Source organism: Olea europaea, chromosome 18 (genome assembly GCF_002742605.1).
Source record: "Olea europaea var. sylvestris chromosome 18, O_europaea_v1, whole genome shotgun sequence".
NCBI lineage: Eukaryota > Viridiplantae > Streptophyta > Magnoliopsida > Lamiales > Oleaceae > Olea > Olea europaea.
In genome coordinates, this window is record NC_036254.1 from 24,906,417 (window position 1) to 24,928,378 (window position 21,962).

At 37.4% G+C, this 21,962-nt stretch overlaps 1 protein-coding gene across 2 annotated transcripts; it reads left to right on the top strand.

Moving 5' to 3' along the window:
* Positions 1-302: 302 nt before the first annotated feature.
* On the top strand, positions 303-21,901 carry LOC111367900 (bifunctional 3-dehydroquinate dehydratase/shikimate dehydrogenase, chloroplastic-like). 2 transcript variants are annotated; one of them, XM_022989009.1, is made up of 11 exons: positions 303-528; positions 2,944-3,000; positions 16,322-16,412; positions 16,649-16,867; positions 17,116-17,456; positions 17,842-17,905; positions 19,684-19,792; positions 20,230-20,379; positions 20,480-20,628; positions 21,026-21,188; positions 21,607-21,901. In XM_022989009.1, exons 1-11 carry the CDS (start codon positions 386-388, stop codon positions 21,648-21,650), a joined length of 1,530 nt encoding a protein of 509 aa, XP_022844777.1. In that variant the 5' UTR covers positions 303-385; the 3' UTR covers positions 21,651-21,901. The 2 variants fall into 2 exon arrangements, with proteins under 2 accessions (XP_022844777.1, XP_022844776.1); XM_022989008.1 differs by lacking the exon at positions 303-528 and having other exon boundaries at positions 2,719-3,000.
* Positions 21,902-21,962: the final 61 nt, after the last annotated feature.

Genomic DNA, 21,962 nt, shown 5'->3' on the forward strand with positions numbered 1-21,962 from the left:
ATTGCCACGTAGATTTTTTTTCGAGCAAGATTGAGGTTGGATATAGCATTGTTTCCAAAAAATAAAAATAAAAATAAAATAATTCTCAAAAATTCGTAACCTCTCTCCAATTAATCTAGTTGTACAAAACAAGTTGACAAAAATAGTTGAAAAAATAAGTGTTGACAGAATTTTGGCCTTTGATTTCAAATAATTTAAAAAAGTGTTTTTGAAATGATTGGTGTATATGTTGTTTTGTAAACCAACGTTGTCAACTAATTTTGTACAAGTAATGTGACTCCTCTCTCTATTAATGACTCTACCTACATGCTCAACTCCATATTTCTTCCCAATGACTTTTTGATTTTTCTCTCCTCTCTCTGTCTGTCTGTCTTTCTCATCTCTCATGGGTTTTAAGAGTAACTTGTTAGTTTACACATCATTGGAATGTGAGAGCAAGGAAGAAATGGTAGCTTCCATGCAGTTAGCTAAGGATCAAGGAGCAGATCTTGTGGAGCTTTGCATTGGATCCATGTCTTTCTCCCACATTTCAGAGATTGAACAACTCTTAAAACAAACACATGTGAGACTTCTGTATCACTTCTGTGAAATAATTTTTGTACAACTAGAATTATTGTTCTGCAATTAAGATTGTCACCATTATTGTTCATTTCTGTCCAAGGTTGGTACGCCTAGGACTCATGCCCTAATTTAGCGATCAACGAAAGCGTTTGACTGCGAGCCTGTGTGCATCTTAGCACTCATTATTAATATATATTTTTTATATTTCTTTTATATAATTTTTTCTACTTTTAGGTCAATTGGATCGAAAAGCCCAAAAATTAATAATTAAATTTTTTTCAACTTTTAGACCAATAGATTGAAAGGCTCAAAAAGTTGTTTACCAACTTATTGGTCTGCTAATTTATAGAGGGCGTCTCAAAGGATTTTGTTGTAAACTTTTAATGATGGATAAGAATATCTTTGAACAAGCTAGCAAGGCAAGCTCTCTTTGTGAATCTTGGCTAGTTGAGTTCATCAACTATAAGTTTAGAATCTTATCATCTCATTAAAACGAACGGACTCAATGAGTCCTTATGTAGTGGCTAGATAACGAGTAGAACCTAATAATGTGTTCATAATTCATAGGCTCCCATGTAGAAGTAGGTCATTAGCAAAACTTGAGACAGTGAATTAGTTTTCGATTGATATAAATTATTGAAAAACCTAATCTCTATATTTTAAGATTTTCTCATGTATTTTTTAAAAGGAAAGTTTTAGTCAAACTCATTGGAAGAGTAGATAGGTCATACCAAAGAAGTGCACATGATAGGAAATATGTATCACAAAAAGTTTTGCACTACACGTTAATTATATTTACGGTCATTTACCTTTGTTCGTTGTAGAGCTCATGTTCTTAACCTTTTTTTTTAAAAAAAAAAAAAAAATCAAATTCTTATCTTCAACTTTTTACTAATTAACAAATCTCATCCTTGATCAAAACATTTTGTTTCCGTACTTTGAAATCGAGGAAAAATATTTTGTCCCAATTTTCTATTATTGAATTTTAATTCTCAATCACTCATCTCCCAGTATTAATTATGTGTATTTTATGGGAAAAACGTGGACCCTTGATTTTGATTTGATAATGAACTATGAGCACTTATCTCCTCGAATTTGGAATGATGTACTTAAATGATGAAGACATTGTCTCCTCATGTTGTGGACATGGTTAAGTGGGGGGATAGATTCCTCATAAATATGACCCACCATTACGTGATATTGTTCAGCCAACTTCTACGATCTTACTTCAATTACGGTACATCTCTCAACACAATCCTAATGTTATTCTTTAATTCTCAACCACTATTCATATATCATTTAATGCCACATTAACGTCACATAAACTGGAATTGTAATCCAAGGACACTAAATAGCATTACTCCTCAAAATATGCTTACTAGTAATTAAAAAATGATCATTTTTCCGTTGTGCAACTACTTCAACTGTGAGGGAGTGGAGAAAATGTCACAATTTCAGTGTGCATGCTTTTGAGTGTGTTTAAAAGTAACATAATTTCAAAATTACTTATTTCGCCCAACTGATTTTAGATTCACATTTCTTCCATTTTTTTTTTTTCCTTTTTCTCAGTGTTCTAGAAAAGAAGATTTGAAGATTTGAGGCACAACCAAAAGAGTGAAGCTATCTCATTCTTCTGATTTCAACAAGAGTCCACGCGACAACATTTGTGACATTAAATGACCCCATTAGCAATATATGTAACAATGAGTCACGGTCACATTCTCAAATGAATTAAAATTCATCCTGAATTTATAAGAGGATGTGACAATTATCTTAATGTCACATAAATTGTTGATGGATAAATAGTTTTTGCAAATAACATTACTTTTAAATATATTCATTTAATTAGACCTATTATATATTGCCACGTAGATTTTTTTTCGAGCAAGATTGAGGTTGGATATAGCATTGTTTCCAAAAAATAAAAATAAAATAATTCTCAAAAATTCGTAACCTCTCTCCAATTAATCTAGTTGTACAAAACAAGTTGATAAAAATAGTTGAAAAAATAAGTGTTGACAGAATTTTGGCCTTTGATTTCAAATAATTTAAAAAAGTATTTTTGAAATGATTGGTGTATATGTTGTTTTGTAAACCAACGTTGTCAACTAATTTTGTACAAGTAATGTGACTCCTCTCTCTATTAATGACTCTACCTACATGCTCAACTCCATATTTCTTCCCAATGACTTTTTGATTTTTCTCTCCTCTCTCTGTCTGTCTGTCTTTCTCATCTCTCATGGGTTTTAAGAGTAACTTGTTAGTTTACACATCATTGGAATGTGAGAGCAAGGAAGAAATGGTAGCTTCCATGCAGTTAGCTAAGGATCAAGGAGCAGATCTTGTGGAGCTTTGCATTGGATCCATGTCTTTCTCCCACATTTCAGAGATTGAACAACTCTTAAAACAAAGAATTTTACCTTCAATTGTCTCCTTCAGGTATGTACTAATAATTTTATCTTCATCCCATTTCTCTCTGGTAACTTTTTTATGTAAGTATAAACAAGAGAAACAGGTGAAGAGTCCTCTTCTCGACTCGCATATGATTTAAATTTTAAGTGGTGTGAGTTGTTTTGAAATCACAATGAAAATCCTTGCTACATTAAGTGAGCAAGTGCCCAGCAAACACCTTTACGCTTCTCAAAAAGGATGTCTATAACAAAGTATGAATTAGGAATGATGCGAATGGATTTGGATTGGAGACACGACGTGGGATATTGTTTTAGGTATCGATGCTACACCAATGTAGTTTTCAAGCAACTACTTCGGCCAAACAAGATAGCAAGGCAAGCTCTCCTAGTTGAAGTTCATAAACTATAAGTTAGAATCTTATCGTCTCATTAAGACGTACGGACTCGATGAGTCCTTATATAGTGGCTAGATAACGAGTAGAACCTAATAACGTGTTCATAATTCATAGGCTCCCATGTAGAAGTAGGTCATTAGCAAAACTTGAGACAGTGAATTAGTTTTCGATTGAGATAAATTATTGAAAAACCTAATCTCTATATTTTAAGATTTTCTCATGTATTTTTTAAAAGGAAAGTTTTAGTCAACTCATTGGAAGAGTAGATAGGTCATACCAAAGAAGTGCACATGATAGGAAATATGCATCACAAAAAGTTATATTTAAGGTCATTTACATTTGTTCATTGTAGAACTCATGTTCTTAACCTTCTTTTTTTTTTTTTTTTAAATCAAATTTTTATCTTCAACTTTTTACTAATTAACAAATCTCATCCTTGATCAAAACATTTTGTTTCCGTACTTTGAAATCGAGGAAAAATATTTTGTCCCAATTTTCTATTATTGAATTTTAATTCTCAATCACTCATCTCCGAGTATTAATTATGTGTATTTTATGGGAAAAACGTGGACCCTTGATTTTGATTTGATAATGAACTATGAGCACTTATCTCCTCGAATTTGGAATGATGTACTTAAATGATGAAGACATTGTCTGCTCATGTTGTGGACATGGTTAAGTGGGGGGATAGATTCCTCATAAATATGACCCACCATTACGTGATACTGTTCAGCCAACTTCTACGATCTTACTTCAATTACGGTACATCTCTCAACACAATCCTAATGTTATTCTTTAATTCTCAACCACTCATCTCTCAATATAATAATTTTGTACCAACATTTTAGTAATTAATTGAAAATTGATAATCTCAAATATATTACTTATTTCTAATAATTTCTTATTTAATTGAGACCAGTGGCAGATCTAAGTGGTGGCGAGTTAGAGCGATCTTCGTCGGGGTGAATTTTTTTCCTGATAATAAATAGAATTTTTAGATTATATTATATAATTAATAATTCATATTAACAACAAATTTTTTTGGTAGCTCAGTTGGTTAGCTTTTTCACTATTGAATTGAAGATCTTGTGTTCGAAACTCTTAAGTATAATATTTTTTATAATTTTTACTAAAACAAATGCAAGGAAGGTAATTTGAACTTGCTACATTCCTCAAATATATTAACCACTTTACCATCATGACACTTGCTGATTTTTAGCACACAATGTAACAAAATATTATATATTCAATTTTACTGGTTTAATGCAAGTAGAAACATTTTAATCGGTGCTTTGTCTCTCTTCTTGATTTTCTTTTTCTTTTTTTTCCCCTCTAATCAAATGATTTGATAGTTTTGTCAATTAATGGTAGATGAATTTGTAGAAAAAATAGCCTTAGTCTCATAAAAAATCTTTCAGCAAAACTTATTTAATTAATAAAAGGTTTTACTTTTCATTCACAAAAAATCGGTTGCAAAAAAGTGAAATCATACAAGCACATAAAATTAATATAAGTACATAAATAATTTTAATTGTATTAATATAACTAATATTGACATTTTGTTAATATATATTGCCTATTTAATTGAAAAATAAATTAGGGTATTTTGCAAATTATGGAACAGTTTTTTTTATTCAAAATGAAAGTTCGTACATAGTTATAGTTATAGTGGTGTATCTAGTTTTTCTAGTTCTTAATCCGTACGATTTTTTGAATATTATTTAATTAAATATTAATAAACAACCCCGCTATCACGGACGTTGGCCATCGATAGTAAACTTTCAACGCTCGCAGTTCGCTCTAGCTGAACTCGACCCCTGGATTCACCCTTGACTGAGACAATCTATTATCTGGGGTGAACTAAGATGGGCCATTAATCAAATCCAATAAAAAAAAGGAGGTTTCTTTTAGGAAAATGATTAAGAAAAATGATTCCAGGTGAACCGAGAAGGATAAAATTGCAGTATCTATACAATAATTCTACTAGAGGATATGCTATTTCCAAAAAAAATAAAAATAAAATAATTTCATGTAATTAACGGCATGAAACACAATTTTCTATTTTGTTATAGCGAATCTCTAGTGGAAAGAATTGCTCGTAATGAAAATCAAGCTGTTCGTGTTTGTCCAAGCTTAAGAAAAGTTTGCTTATAAGTACTAAAGTAAGTTCTAAAATTAATAAATTTCTTTGTTGACATCCGAACTCCGACATAATAAAAACAGTTCGCTAATCCCACCTCAGTTAAATGTAAGTTCGGCCCATACTCTCAGGTCGGACAAACCCGTCGTTCTCTCAGAAAAACATCATGATTACCCCTTGTTACATCACCCTATCAATCAAATACACTTACCACAGGTGACATCATCGCCACCCAGAACAACCAATTACAACCCCTCGAACTCCAACTCCTTACAGGTCATCATTACCTGGGTAATACATTGACACATGATCACCGCCTTCATCGACCAATTACAGGAGAATTTGGCGACCCGAGTTTCGAGCTCGACACTGTTGCTGATTTGAATGATTTGATGTAACTTTGGTTGAAACTATGTATAAATAGTTGAATATGACTCTTGTAAAAGACAAGTGAACTCATATAACGACTTATGGCACAATCACACTTAAAAAACATTTTTTATGGTCTTTTTCAAGCTTAAATCACCTTTTTTCTTAAAACTGGTTTTAAATTATCCTTGCTAATTTTGACGTCAGCGGTTTGGCACTAGAAGGAGGGCCCTAATTGTGAAAAATAGTCTCATTCGCTCCACAAAAATTTCAAGAGTCACGAGTCATAGCTCAAGTTCCAGAAATCCATCTCACACCCACCCTCATGAAACGAGTATACCACTGAATTCTCCACAATGGCAGGACCCTCAAATGACCACAATGAGGGAAGCCTTGAAAAAATTGACAAATGCAGTGGGACGACTGGAAAGGAGCCAAGCCTATTCGTCCCCACCAGATACCGAGGTGGAATCTCCCTTGTAAGGACAAAGGCAAGGCATCCCCCCATCAGGAGGACCCTCCACTTTTCAAGAGGAGAATCATCAAGAAGTTGAACTGACGAGGCCAAAAGCAAGAAACCCGGGGTGGGAAGGACTGCAAGTGTGTTCGACAGATTGGGGACCCATCACTCGCTGACTCCTACGCAAGGACAAACCGACCTGAAATGTCTTTTGGAATAAACAGAACCCGAATTAAGCGCGCTTAAAAAATGTATCGCCGAACTGGAGGCTAAAAACAAAGGTGGCACTGAAGGTTACCAAACCAAACGACATTCCCCCTTCACCGAGGATGTCCTTATGGAACCATTACTTGAAAAATTGAAAATTCTCCAGATCGCCGCATACTAAGGGGATGGTGATCCCCTCAGCCATCTTGACAAATACATCTTGTAGATGGAACTACAGGGAGCAAGCAACGCAATCATATGCCGGACATTTCCCTCGACTCTGGGAGACAAAGCCCAAAGATGGTTTAGGAGACTACACGAGAGGTCGATTAAGGATTGGAATGATCTGACAACGGCATTCTTGGTCCAGTTCATGGGCTCCAAGGCCAGAACCACACCCAAAGAACGTCTAGTGAGTATCAAGTAGGGAAGAAGTGAATCCCTCAAAAGCTATCTGAGCAGGTTCAACAAGCAATCCATGGAAGTGGAAAACATATCTGATGATGCAGAACTCATGGCTGTATTAGCAGGACTAAGACCCAAAACAAGATTCTGGTGGTCAGTACACGAGGACGATCCGAGGACTTATCACGAGTTCCTGAATCGAGCTGAGAAATACATAAGCGCTGAAGAACCAACCTCTGACCAAGAGAAAGCAAGACGCGAAACTGACCTCAGCGATATGATGAAAGAAAAAAAACCAAGACGTAGTCCCCAGCCCGAAAGAAAGAAGGACAGAAGAAAAAGAGAACGTCTCAGGGCTCAGCCATACAAGTTCCGGGAGTACCACCCACTCAAAGCCTCATTGGAAGAGACATTCATGCAAGCCAATACAAAAGAGGCATTTCGCAGACCTATAATTCTAAAGGATCGACAGACAGGACAACGCCAGGGATGATACTGCCGATACCACAGGATGATGGGCCATGACACTGATAATTGCCGGGACTTTAAAGAGAAAGTTGAATCCTTAATTCGAAGAGGTCGGTTACAGGAGTTTGTTGCCAAGCCAAAAGAAGCAGATCAACCTACGACGTAGCAGCCATTGCTACAGGGGGCTCCCACACGAGCCCAGCAGGCAATCCCTAACCGTAACCCACCCGCACATGCCGAAATCAAAATGATGATGGGCGGAAATCAGTGTATTGAAGGATCTAGAAGGGCCAGGCGAAGGCAAGCCCGAAGTGCAAAAACCGTACCGAACTATTGAAATCAAACCCCTAAGACCTGCATAGACCCTGAATCGTTCTGGTTCACGGAAGAAGATTTTGAAGGAATCCTTCAAGACCAGAGTGACACCCTGGTGGTCACAATGATGGTTGTTGGAGTAAAAGTCCACCACACTCTAGTGGACAATGGAAGTTCGGTCAACATACTGTACTCACGAACCTTGAGGCAGTTGAAAATATCAGTCCACTACCTCCAACCGTATCCAAGGAAGCTACAGGGATTTTTTAGGGATCCTATCGAAGCCCTAGGTCAGATCGTCCTTATTGTGGAGCTGGGCGAAGCTTCTCGCTAAAGAAGGATCGTAGCGAATTTTGTGGTGGTCGATTTGCCGTCCAATTACAATGCAATATTGAGACGGCCCATTTTGCTCGAACTAAAAGCTGCCATGTCAATTTATCATTATTGCGTGAAATTCCCCACTCCTTATGGGACTGGAATTACCCAAGGAGATCAAGTTACTGTAAAGGCCTGCAACGTCAACCTGGCAAGACCACAAGTCAATATGCTAAGGAGTAGAATGAACATGCAAGTCGAGGAAGCCAGATCGAAGAGACCAATCGTTGCGGATCTCTCGGAGATCGGCATAACGGAAAAGAATCTCAAAAAAGCTACAGATGAGCAACTGTCCTTTGACGAGAAGGAGGCGGACCCACATCCTTACCACGGAGTTATGGTAATCTTGTTGCCTGTGGCCGGGGTAACTATCCCCAAAGTCTTGGTGGATACAGGAAGCGCTCTGAACATCCTATTCAGCAACACCCTTAAATGAATGGATATCCCTGCTAACTTCCTTCCACCATACCCAAATATGGTCCTAGTATTAAGCGGAGCCTTGACTTCTGCCAAAGGATCAATCAAACTCAAAGTTGAGTTTGGATCAGCACCCCGGCAGGTGAAGACGAACTCCGAGTTCGTGGTGTTCGACACCCCTTCACCTTATGACGCTGCGATGGGATAGCTCCTACTCTTCAACCTAAGAGCAGCATTTTCCCTATATCAATATTCTATCAAGTTCCCCACACTCCATGGTGTGGGGGAAGTCAAAGGAAACAGGGAACTCGCTGAAAGATGTCAATGGACAACCTGTGCCAGCCATCAACGTAACTCCCCGAGAGTATATATGACAAACATATAGGAATCCAAACTCATTTCCTTAGACCCACGGACCAGTATCGAAAGCGGAGAACCCGTTAAAGAACTAGAAGGAGTTTGAGTCTGTGCCAAGGACCAAACAAAGGAGCTCAAAGTCGGGTGCGCGCTACAACCCTCCACCCGGAGCAAGATTGTGGCTTTCCTTAAACAGAACCTTGATGTCTTCGCTTGGGAGCACAGTGACATGAGAGGAATAGATCCCAGTATTGCATGCCACAAATTACAGGTGGATCCTTCAATTCGGCCAAAGCAGCAAAAACGATGACCTCTGAACCCTGAAAGATATGAAGTACTCAACAAAGAGGTGCAAAAGCTGTTGACCAACGGTTTCCTCCGTGAAGCGAAATATCCGAAGTGGGTCGCGAATTCGGCCCTTGTGAAAAAACACAACGGAGATTGGAGGGTATGCATAGATTTCACCGATCTCAACAAAGCATGCCCCAAAGACAGCTTTCCATTGTTGAGAATAGATCAAATGGTGGACGCCACTGTCGGACATGAGCTACTTAGCTTCATGGACGCGTATTCTGGATACAACCAGATACTGATGTATGGCCCAAATCAGGAACATACCTCATTTTTAACTAACTGAGGTCTTTACTGCTACAGAGTAATGCCATTTGGTCTAAAAAACGCTAGCGCCACCTACCAATGACTTGTGAATTCCATGTTTTCCCAGTAGATCGGAAAGATAATGGAAGTGTATGTTGATGATATGCTGGTCAAAAGCATCAAGGCTAAGGACTACTGTTAGCACCTGATCGAAATGTTTGATATACTGAGAAAGTATGGAATGAAGTTGAACCCGAGGAAATGTGCTTTCGGGGTCAGTTCTGGAAGATTCCTAAGTTACATTATAAACAACCGAGGAATCGAGGTAAATCCTGAAAAAATACAAGCTGTCATCAAAATGAAGCCTCCAACCAAACCCAGAGAGGTAAAATGTTTAACCAGAAGGGTTGCCGCCCTCAGTCAGTTCGTCTCCAAATCTACGGACCGCTGCAAACCCTTCTTCGACACTTTACGAGGAGGAAAGAAGTTCCAATGGACTAAAGAATGCTAGGACGCCTTTAACGAGCTAAAGAGACCCCATCATAAATACTCCACTGCGCAAACTAAACCCAGTAATAGCACCTTGGCCCTTTGCAAAATGGAGGGTCAACCTAATTGGACTCATGCCCATTGGAAAAGGAGGGGTAAAATTCGTCATCGTCGCAGTGGATTACTTCACTATGGGTCGAGGCAGAGCCCCTTGCCACCATCACTGAACAAAAAAAACCAACTTTTTGTGGAAATCAGTGATATGTAGGTTCAGCATACCTCACTCCATTGTTGCGGATAATGGAAAACAGTTCGACAATGTACAACTTTCGAATTTCTGTGAAGAGTTCGGCATCAAGAAACATTTCTCATCACCGAACCATCCACAGGCAAACGGCTAAGTCAAAGCCATTAACAAGATTATTAAGCACACATTGAAAGCAAAACTCGACTTGTTTAAAGGAGAATGGGCCGAAGAACTCCCCAGTGTGCTATGATCTTATCGGACTACTGCAAGGACGAGCACGCATAGAGGCCGTGATCCCACTAGAAATCAACATTCCCTCGCTGCGCATAACTGATTACGACAAAGAAATGAACCACATAGCTCTTCGCACGGAACTCGACCTAATCGAGGAGAAAAAGGAATGACGTCGAACTCAAGAATACCGTTTACAAACAGCGGAACGCCAATTGCTACAATCAAAAAGTGCGAAAAAGAGAATTTGAGGTAGGATCCCTCGTCTTACGGAAGGTATTCCTCCCCACAAGAGAGATCGACAGCGGATGCCTGGGTCTGAATTGGAAAGGTCCTTATCTGATAACGAAGGTCCTGCTAAAAGGGGCATATGAACTGGAAGACTTAGGGGGTGGGCCGTTATCCCATCCTCGGAATGTCGAACATCTTAAGCAGTACTATCAGTAAACGAAAAAAGCCCATATAAAGCCCCATTGTAATGTCAATCACATCAATAAAAAGGGACTTCCTATTTTTGAACATTTTATTCAGCAATCTGTTGGAATCTTATAAAGCCCTACTCCATACGTAGGCCGATTTAAGGTCGTATGTGCTGCGACACTTAGTGGAAAATTCCTCCTAAGGAATCTTATAAAGCCCTACTCCATATGCAGGCCGATCTAAGGTCGTATGTGCTGCGACACTTAGTGGAAAATTCCTCCTAAAGAATCTTATAAAGCCCTGCTCCGTACGTAGGCTGATCTAAGGTCGTACGTACTGCAACCTCTAGTGGAAATTTTCAAGGCCCTGCTCTACACGCAGGACAAGCTAAGGTCGTATGTGGCACTACACTTAGTAAAAATGCCCAATGCATAAGCCTGGTTTGAAAAACAGGTACTGCACAACTAGGTAAAATTTATTCAAGGTAATTATACGTGCTATTGCAACGCTCTTACAAATTTAGCTAAGTTTGTGAGGTATTGTGTAAAAAAAAAAATAAATAAATAAAATTATCTTCATCATCTTGGGCTACCGGTAAAAAGAAACCATACTGAACATATACAATTATCCATTTTAAACAAAATGTCATAAAAAGTCAAAACAAAGTTCACTTATAAGCTAAGAACATATTGGAAAACTAAATACCAAAAACAATATTTTTAATCGCCTAGGGGTCCTGAGGGGCTGGGATGTTATCTTCAATATCCTGGGCTGCCGATAATACCCGAACTCCTACAGACTCAGACAACCTCCGCAGCTCCTCCTTCTGACCCTCCAGCACCTTATCCAGAAAGGCCATATCAAAATCAGGCCTCTCCTTCCTGATGTGCCTCGCCAGCTCCTCCAGTGCTACCACGTAGACATCCTGGGCTATGACGTCAAACTCGAAGGACTCCTTCCAGGCCTCCACCACTCTGTCAACCTTGGCCTCAGCCTCTTTAGCCCTTTTGGTGGCCTCTCTTGTCCTTTCATTGGTCCCTTATACCTTCTGGATGGCCCCTCTGACTTTGCTGCTTTCCTCTTCTGCCCGAGCTCTGGCCTCTTCCTCCGAGGCCCTCAATGCCTTGATCTCTCCCATCAATCTCTCCTCAACATCGATCCTGGAGTTCAGCTCGATCCCCATCTGATTCAGCTTCTCTTCATACTCCTTCTCTTTCAGAGCGAACTGGACCTTTTCAGCCTCCATGCTGTTATAAAGATTGAAGGCCTGATCATTTGCCTCTAGGAGTTTGCCCAGCTCGGATTTCACCTATTTTTCAAAAATAAAAAATCAAGTAAGTTATTAAAACAGTTATAAAATTGATCAAAAGTTAAGTAATAGGTATACCTTATCCACCACTGCCATCATGTATAAAACTGATTGGTGACCATGGAGCTGAGCAGTGACCAATGCCTCACCAATGGGCATCTCATTCAGATAGCCCTGCTCTCTCTCACCCTAGCTTCGGGTAAGCATATTGGCTGACTCCCTCAATGGTGAAGTGAGTGCGACAGTTATTCCCCTGGAAGAAGAAGGAGCTCGGAGATAATCTAAAAATATCTCTAGTCGGTATCCCACCAAACTTTCCTAGCTTTGCCTCTGTAAATCTGGGCACCGATCCTGCAAGTTCGCAAAACTGGTCCCTACAGCAGAGGGGGCAGTTGGGGAAGGCAAAGAAGGAAACGGCAAGGTAGGGCTTGGTAAAGGCACTGCCTTAGGAATCCTCAGTGCTACCGGGGGCGCAGATCGATTACTCTTCAATGGAACCTCCTCCTTCACCTCTTTAGAACGGCTCTCCAACCGTTCTGGGACATCTCTCTTTTTTCCTTTGGCCGCAGCCGCTGCCTTGTAGCCCCGCATCTTGTCTTGATGATCTGAGAAAACAGTGAAACGCTCAATAAATATGTATATACATAAAGAAACCACGACCACAAATGAGGGTCAAAATATTACTTGAACTGGATGGAGCCGAACTTGAAGCTCGTACTTGCAACAAACCGGACTGATATAAGTTCGAATCTGAGATCACAAACTTACAGGACCTTTGTTTTTTAGGTAATGATCTTATTACCTCAGCTAATCTCTGTGTATCTTTGGTTAGCATCTCCTTCTTGTAATTTGTACAAAGGAAAAAATACCGAGGTTAATACTTTGTCAACATACGCCTTGCTAAAAGACTAAAGCCCAAAAAGACACTTACATAAAGAAAGATAGAGCCTGGGAACCACGTCCTCCCTATTCACCTCGATAGAATGAAACTGCCACTCTTTCGATACATAGAACCACTCTTCCTTCCATTTCTTAATTGAGGAAGGAGTGTCTAACACCGAAGAACCTCTTGTCCTGGGCCTAACGCTTGTGTACCACCAACCCAAGTTCTTCCCATCATCCTTAAAAGTAAACAGAGAATCGAATTGTTGGACACTTAGCTCGGGATTCCCCATTTGGTTACATAGAATAAGGGTGGCTATTAAGATTCGTCACCCGTTAGGGCATAGCCGCGTGGGGGCTATGTCCCAAGAAGAAAGGAATTTACGAATCGCTCTAGGAAAGAAAAGTCTAAGACCGACCTGAAAGATAGCCGAGTTCAGAGCAACACATTCCTCAGGAGGTGTGTCAGCTCGATCAGATGGTTCTGGTATTATCATCACTACTGAACTAGGGATGGCGTATTTAGCTCGCCAGTTGGCTAACATATCCCCTGTTACAACCGACCTATAAGAACTCGCCCCCCACTCCCCAAAATTACTCTCCTCAACACCATTACTGGATCTACTTGCTCCCTTGGAACCCTCACATCTGAAGTCCATGACAGGATGCCCTAAGTCGATAGGGTTAATTATAGAAATAGGAACAAGGGTAAAAAATTCTTTACAACTAGAAGACGAACTCATTGAGAAAGAGACTGACTCTTCTTGCTGGTTGCCCTAGGAATGAACTCTAGACTCGTCCGAACTCATGTATAGACTAGGAAATAAAGCACAAACTGAAAAGAGGAAGCAGATAAGAACAGAAGAATACCTAGGAAGCGAACTGGGAAAACGAGCTCACTCGAATATGGAAATACGAACTCAGGAGATGGCCTGAATATTTGAGAAAGTAAACCAGCAAAATAGGAGGAGAAATGACTGACCAAAAAGGAATTTAAAGAAAGAGAAGCTGAGAGGGCACGATCTGAACCGTTCATCCAAAAATGGAGGGAAAAAATCAACGACTCAAAACCCTGAGAGACAAAACGACGTAGTCTTAGCCAAGCTTGCTAAAGAAGCTACTTATAAATGGCGTACAACTCATCCACATCAAAAGATGACACTTGTCACAGCAATGAATGTTCTTTATGGAGAAAGCATCACTGAGGTCAGCCCCCCTACGGAAGAACTGACCTGGGGGGTAACTGTTGACATCCGAACTCCGACCTAATAAAAATAGTTCACTAATCCTCTCTTAGTTAAATGTTAGTTCGGCCCATACTCCCAGGTCGGACAAACCCGCCGTTATTTCAGAAAAATATCATGATTACCCCTTGTCATATCACCCTATCAATCAAATACACTTGCCACAAGTGATATTATCGTCGCCCGGAACAACCAATTCCAAGTCCTTGAACTCCAGCCCCTTACAGGTCATCATTACCTGGGTAATACATTGACACATGATCACCGGTTTCATCGACCAATCACAAGAGAATTTGGCGACTCGAGTTCCGAACTCAGCACTGTTGCTGATTTGATTGATTTGATGTAATTTCGACTGAAACTATGTATAAATAGTTGAATAGGACTCTTGTAAAAGGCAAGTGAACTCATATAACGACTTATGACACAATCACACTTAAAAGACATTTTTTATGGTCTTTTTAAAGCATAAATCGCCTTTTTTCTTAAAGTTGGTTCAAAATTATCCTTACTAATTTTGACGTCAACATTCTTTACCAATGAAAGTTAATGAAAAAAGAAAAAAAGAATTACTTATTTTAACATGGTTAAAGTTACTTCCGAACAAACAACCTTTTTCTTACTCATCCCATGTTAAGAAAGAAAAAAATATTTAGAGAACTTTGAATCCAAATTATAGGTGGTCAAACTATTTTATAAACACAAATAATAATAATAATAATAATAATAATAATAATAATAATAATAATAATAATAATAATAATAATAATAATAATAATAATAATAATAATAATAATAATAATAATAATAATAATAATAATAATAATAATAATAATAATAATAATAATAATAATAATAATAATAATAATAATAATAATAATAATAATAATAATAATAATAATAATAATAATAATAACTAAGCATTTTGTAGAAAATGTACAAATAAAAAAAAAAAATTGGTGAGGCAAGTGACCCACCATGCCCCCCGCCCGAAATCTGCCATTGGACAAACACATTTACTCCATTAATCTTAAACCTTGAAAACTTAAAAACCCGGCAATTGTATAAACAAATATCAGCCAATTATATTCACACCACAAATTTTTTATTTTTATTTTTTGTTGCACCATATTTTAATTACACTTAAGGTCCTCAACTTTTTTTAATTTTAACACTTATGCCATAACTTTTTTCATTGAATTCTTATTTTCAACCTTTGATTTATTATCATAAACATATTCTATTTGCGTGCTTTGAAATGAGAGAAACATAATTTGTTGCATTTTTGTAGTTTTTTTTTTTTTAAAGTAATGTAAGAAAAAATAAGTCATTTCACCGTCATCCTAATGGACATTCTAGACAGAAACCATTATTATAGACTAGACACACTAATTAACGTGAAGATAAAAATGCATTGAAAAAGAATTAGAAAAATAAATGCTAATAAACAAAATTTCAGGATTTTAAGTGCAATTATAACGTGGTCCAAATAAATACTATGCGATATGAATATAACTGTCCAAAAACTTGAACTATAAAGTGCATTTCATTAAACCATCGTATTAATTTTGCTTATAAATAAGCGAGTTCCTAACTTGTTGGCCTAGCTACAGGGGACGCCCCTTAATTTTCTTAGTGTAAAAAAATAAAAAATAAAAATCTTGTAATTCTTTTTTTTTTAAATTAAGTTTTTTCTACATATTAGTCTGATTAATAGTTCGATCCTAAATCTGTCTCCGCATGTTGGCTCAAAGAAGGGAAACTTATTGTAGTTTATAGTCATAGATGATCCAAATATGAACTTGTGTTTATAGCTTAAAATTTCCCCCCAAAAAAATAAAATAAATTGGGGAAAAAGTCCGTCGCAATTGTTACGTTGCCCAGGTTGCAATTAAATATTTTAGGGCTCTTCCAATGGGCTTCCATTTTTGCACCAATCCACAATTTTCGATTATCCTGTAATACGCTCAAGTTAACATAAAATTAATGGTGGACTGAATTGGAAATCTGGGTTTATCTCAGGCACAAGTGCCCTACAAATCCATGCAGATGCTTGCAAGTTTTCAAAATGGCTATCGAATTTGACACAGAGTTTGTGGAGATTGACGTCGAGGTTAGTCCCCAACATATAATACATGCTTAAAAGCTAGAAAAATTATTAGGAAAAGCCTCCCTGCACAGGATATGTACAGGTGTACACACATGAGAGTGGACCCCACACATCCATGTGTGTGCACCTGTTCAGGCCTGTGCAAAGGCGTGTCACAACTCTATTATTACTTATCTTGGCTTAGAAAATTAGTTTAACGCACAACCATACGTGCTCGTAAAATATGTCTTATATTTCAGATGGCAACTGAAGCAGTTCTTAACGAATTTATGAGAAAAAGATCAAACACAAAAATAATTGTCTCAGGCCATTTGAATGGAGAAACTCCTACCACTGAAAATCTCGGCAACTTGATTATAGACCTACAATCTACTGGAGCTGATGTTATTAAACTTGTGGTTGATGTGTCTTTTATTACAGATGTAGCACCAATATTCCACATGCTCACCCATTGCCAGGTACTAAGTATATATGCTCGACTCGAGCAAATTTAGATACACATCTCTCTTTTTTTTCATTGTTGTCAAGTCGAGATAAATTTGTCTTCTGATCTCTATAGTTCAAGTTTTTAAATGATAGTATGGTGACAAATTTTTTATTTTTTTTATCAAAATTCTGACACATCGACAACTTTCGTAAAAGGTTAATTCTATGCAAGAGGGGACACGTTTATTTTTTTATGTAAAATTTTTGATCATGCATGCAGGTGCCACTAATTGCAAGAGCAGTGGGAGATAGAGGTCTTATAAGCCAACTATTGGGCCCAAAATATGGTGCCTTCTTAGTATGTGGATCTATAGGAGACAAATTCATATCTGGATTGCCACCTTTAGGCAGCATCAAACAAGTCTACAAGTTAGAATATATGAATTCAGACACACAAATTTTTGGTTTAGTCTCAAATCCTGTAGGTCATAGCAAAGGTCCACTTCTGCATAATCCTGCCTTTAGACATACAGGATATAATGGAATTTATGTTCCTCTCTTAGTCGATAATGTCGAGGAATTCTTCAAAGTTTACTCGTGCAACGACTTCACAGGCTTCAGGTACTCTCCATTTTCTGAAACAGTTTAGCATATTGATGAGCAAATTAGTAACATCAATATTAAGATAGATTTGAAGTGGATGCAAAGATTCTTAAGTATGGCTCGTTTGTCCAAGATTCTAGCTTTAGTTCTTCTTGATAATGGGCATTCAAACTTCTATGAAATTATCGTATAAAAAAAGAAAATCTTTGACATGAATTCTGAATTCATAATCAATGCAAAATACCAAATAAAATGTATTACTCTTGTCCTATTGTCGGGCATACTTGTGACTGGATTTCTTTCTAATGCAAAGACATCTACTTTAGAGATATGTATTAGTCTTCTTTGATCACATTTTGGATATATCTAATGTGTGAATTTCTACGTCTTCGGTAACTTATAGTGTTGGGATACCACACAAGGAGGCAGTGTTAAAATTCTGTGATGAAGTTCATCCCCTTGCTCAGGTATGAAAATTTTGCACGTCGATTTAGTAACTTCTTAGAACAAAGCTGAGGTATTTTCGGAGAGGCCAAGGATATGATTATTGGAGACGCTCTTTTTGTATGTAATTGTGTTTCATCTTAATTGTTTGAGTTGGTTTTATCAGAGGTTATTTCATTCTTACCCCTAATCTTTATTGATCTAAAGGTCCAACGGTTTCATTCTTTTTTCGCTTAATTTGGTCGAGAAATGTGGGAAATTAACTTAATCAATCTAGTCAGATCTTCACATATGCCTACGATGTAACAAACTTTTAACTGAATGATCTTCCCTTAAGGGATTCCTTGCATTATATAGGAAGAGTATTACATTAAATTGATGTTGCATAATTAGTAAGCATCAATTTTTTGACAAGAAACTAATGTACAAAAGAACTCAGATGCCCAACCCAAAAATAAGTACGCATTAACGAAAATTCTATTAACCCTCAACCATTACAAGAGTCACATGTAGACAAAAATTTTGTCAATTGTTGACTACCAACCACAACAATAACATGTTGACAAATATTTTGTCAACTGTGGACCATCACAAGAAAACCACACCTGAGAGGTTAAGTTATTCCCAAAAAATATTGAGGATATTGTATAAAGTCTACGAGGTAAGTTCTGATACATGACAAACTTTGTTAAGGGAACAAATCCCACATTGGTTAAATACCGAAATATTGACCGACTTAAATAGATTTTGGGTCACTCCTCTTAATAAGATTGACCTTATTAAGATGAACCTCAAATCTTAACATGATATCAGAGTCTAGTAAGCTCCAACGAGCTATTCGATCCGATGGATTTCAAAATTGGTCTGCTAAAAAAAGAGTCACCATATTGTTGGGGCATATTAAGGGAATAAATCCCACATCGATTAAATACCGAAATATTGACCAACTTAAATAGATCTTGGGTCACTCCTCTTAATAAGGTTGACCTTATTAAGATGGACCCCAAATCTTAACAAACTTTTGACTGAATGATCTTACTTTAAGGGATTCCTTGTATTATTATACCGGAAGAGTATTACCTCATAAACATGGGCGGATCCAGGGACGGGGCTGGGCCGTGCTGCAGCCCGTTCCTTCGACCCAAATGTCTTATAAAAAATTTTTTTTTACGTAATTTTCTTTTATGTGCAATATTTTTTTTTTTATACATATTAGCCTGTGTTTAATTTTTTTATGGATCCGTCACTACTCATAAAATTGTGATATCAATCTAAATATCATAGATGTAATCAGCCTAAATATGGTAAATACAATTATATACACAATTATGTTAAGTAATAATCTTCGTCAATCTTTGTGATTTTCGTGATCTTCTTTAGCCCCCATTTGGCTCCCATTAATTTTGATTATAATGGAAGAATAGTGCTTTTGTTTTAAAAAAAATGAATGGTTGTAAAAAAATGAAAAGTTTTTTATTTATGTTTAATATTATTTTATTAAAGATTGTATGATTGAAAATATGAGAGAGAAAAATTTAATTTAACTTGATGAGATGTAATGGAGGCAAAACGGGGCTTCAATCTCCACGACTTCTGTCGATCTCATTGACACGACCAGCTTGCGTATTTGCATAACTAGACTAAAAGATAAAGTGTTAAAGGAGTTTGGGTCTGGTTGTAGACAGGGGTGCAGTTTATCTGGTCACTGGCGGCTTTAAATTGTCATCTCAAGTAATTCATTATACAAAATTCTGCTTCACAATTGGTACTCTTCTCTAAATTTCGTGTTGCTCTGGATCAGTCCATAGGAGCAGCGAACACCATTGTTCGAAGCCCTACTGATGGAAAGTTGGTTGGTTATAATACTGATTGTGAGGCTTGCATAACTGCTATTGAAGATGCGTTTAGAGGTAAAATGATCTATTTTGGTTCTTCCATACTATGAAGAATGATTATATAAGTAATAACATGAATATAATTAGTAGTTTTTGTTAGAATGTCTATGTATAAACCGTTTGTTTGCCTTGTTATAGCATATTGATGGCTTGTTAGTAACATGATTTTAATCCCTTGAGAGCTTGTCTGGTATGCTGAATTGGATAAGACTGAAAAAGGGCAACATAGACCAAAATCTCATGTGGGCCATGGCTTTGTTTTTTAATCATGTTTAGTTAGCATACCAAACAAGCCGGGAGTGACTTTAAAAGGCCAATGATCTTTTGAAATTTAAAGTCCTACTATATAGCAACAATTTTTTGCTTGATTTTCTTTGGATTGTATTTATTCCACTCTTTGTATTGTGATAATGAGACTTCTAATGAATTTTTTCTATGTTGCGTGAAAATAGAACGACGAGTTGCAAATGGACAAGTGTCAAATGCTTCACCACTTGCAGGGAAATTGTTTGTCTTGGTTGGAGCAGGTGGTGCTGGACGAGCAATAGCATTTGGTGCCAGGAGCAGAGGGGCAAGGCTCGTTATTTTCAACCGCAGTTTTGGTAAACTCCTATCTCAGATCTCAACTAAAGGCTGCATTGTAGGTCTATTTTTCAAAATTTTCTTAACTGTGACTTGTCCCCCTTTTCCATTTTCCAAAAGAGAGAGCAAAAGCTCTTGCCAAGGCAGTATCAGGTGAAGCTCTACCATACGAATTCTTAAAAGAATTCTGCCCTGAGAAAGGGATGATTCTTGCAAATGCTTCGGCTGTGGGTATGGAGCCTAACGTAGATCAAACTCCTATTCCTAAGGTTCTTTCTCTTTCCCTTGGTGCATCACAAACCATCTGTTAAATTGCTATCTCTAAAATCTCAAACTGTTAGAGAATGGCATATTTATTTACCTAAAATCTCTCTCTCTCTCTCTCTCTCTCTCTCTCTCTCCCTCTCTCTCTCTCTCTCTTTTGGTAGAATTGTCTAACGTGTGATCGTAAAGGGGTTTCGGCTATATTTTAATTTAATGCTACTTGCAGTCGCTCACTCCAACTGCAAGTAGCATCATTCTTTAACTTAAGATATTTCTCTATTTTGATACCACGTTGAACTAATGAGTCTTCAACAACACTTGCGCACCTCACCTAGGAGGAAATGACATGAACCGGTTTGATATATTGGGAATTATATTCATTTCACCTTTCTTTACTTTTAGGTGGCCTTGAAATCGTATGAGTTGGTTTTTGACGCGGTTTACACACCTCGAAACACTCGACTACTGCAAGAGGCAGCAGATGTTGGCGCTATAGTGGTGAGTGGTGTTGAGATGTTCATCAGGCAGGCTCTCGGCCAATTTAAGTTATTCACTGGTGGATTAGGTACTATCTTGTCTCTCTCACTTTGATTATTTAATACTTGAAAAGCCAAAAAGCTCTTATTTTCTTTAAGAAAGATGTTCCTAACAACTTATAAGTTGATTTCTAATGCCATGAAACAGAAAAGTTAATAAATCTTAAGCTAAATTAATATCAAGGCACGTTATTCTCCTAACAAGATTGTACTTATACAATTGGATTTTTGTTTAAAAATGAGATAAGGGAATGAAGTAAACTTACTCCCTGTCGACAAAGAAGGGGGAGAAATTCAGGTCGAATGATAAAAACAGAAAGAAAGAGAGAGATACATATATATATATACCCACAGAGACCATATATAGTATAAATGAGGAATTTTTTTACTTTTAACAATTTGACAGTGAGGTTTGCTAACTCTTTCGAGTCTATTTGTGATTTCCAGCACCAGAGGACTTCATGCGCAAGATTGTATTAGAGCAATTTTGATATATATAATCTGTACTGAGGAACGTATTGAAATAAAGAGGACTTGATTGTAATATTTGGGAGGATTTATTTAATCATATAGGTCGGCTCTTGACTTGTTATTTCAATAAATCAAACTTAGAAAAATTAGATAAATACTTGAGTTCATGCCAAAAGCAAGGTCATTTTGAGAACCTTGTCTTCCCTAGGCCTTGCACGGCTTATCGGGAAGACGAAGAAGCTCTTCCTTCTATTTTTAGAGCTTATTTATAGACAGTAGTGACTCTTTCTTTCTTTTTCTTTTTTTCTCATTTTTAGAAGTGGAGATAAAGC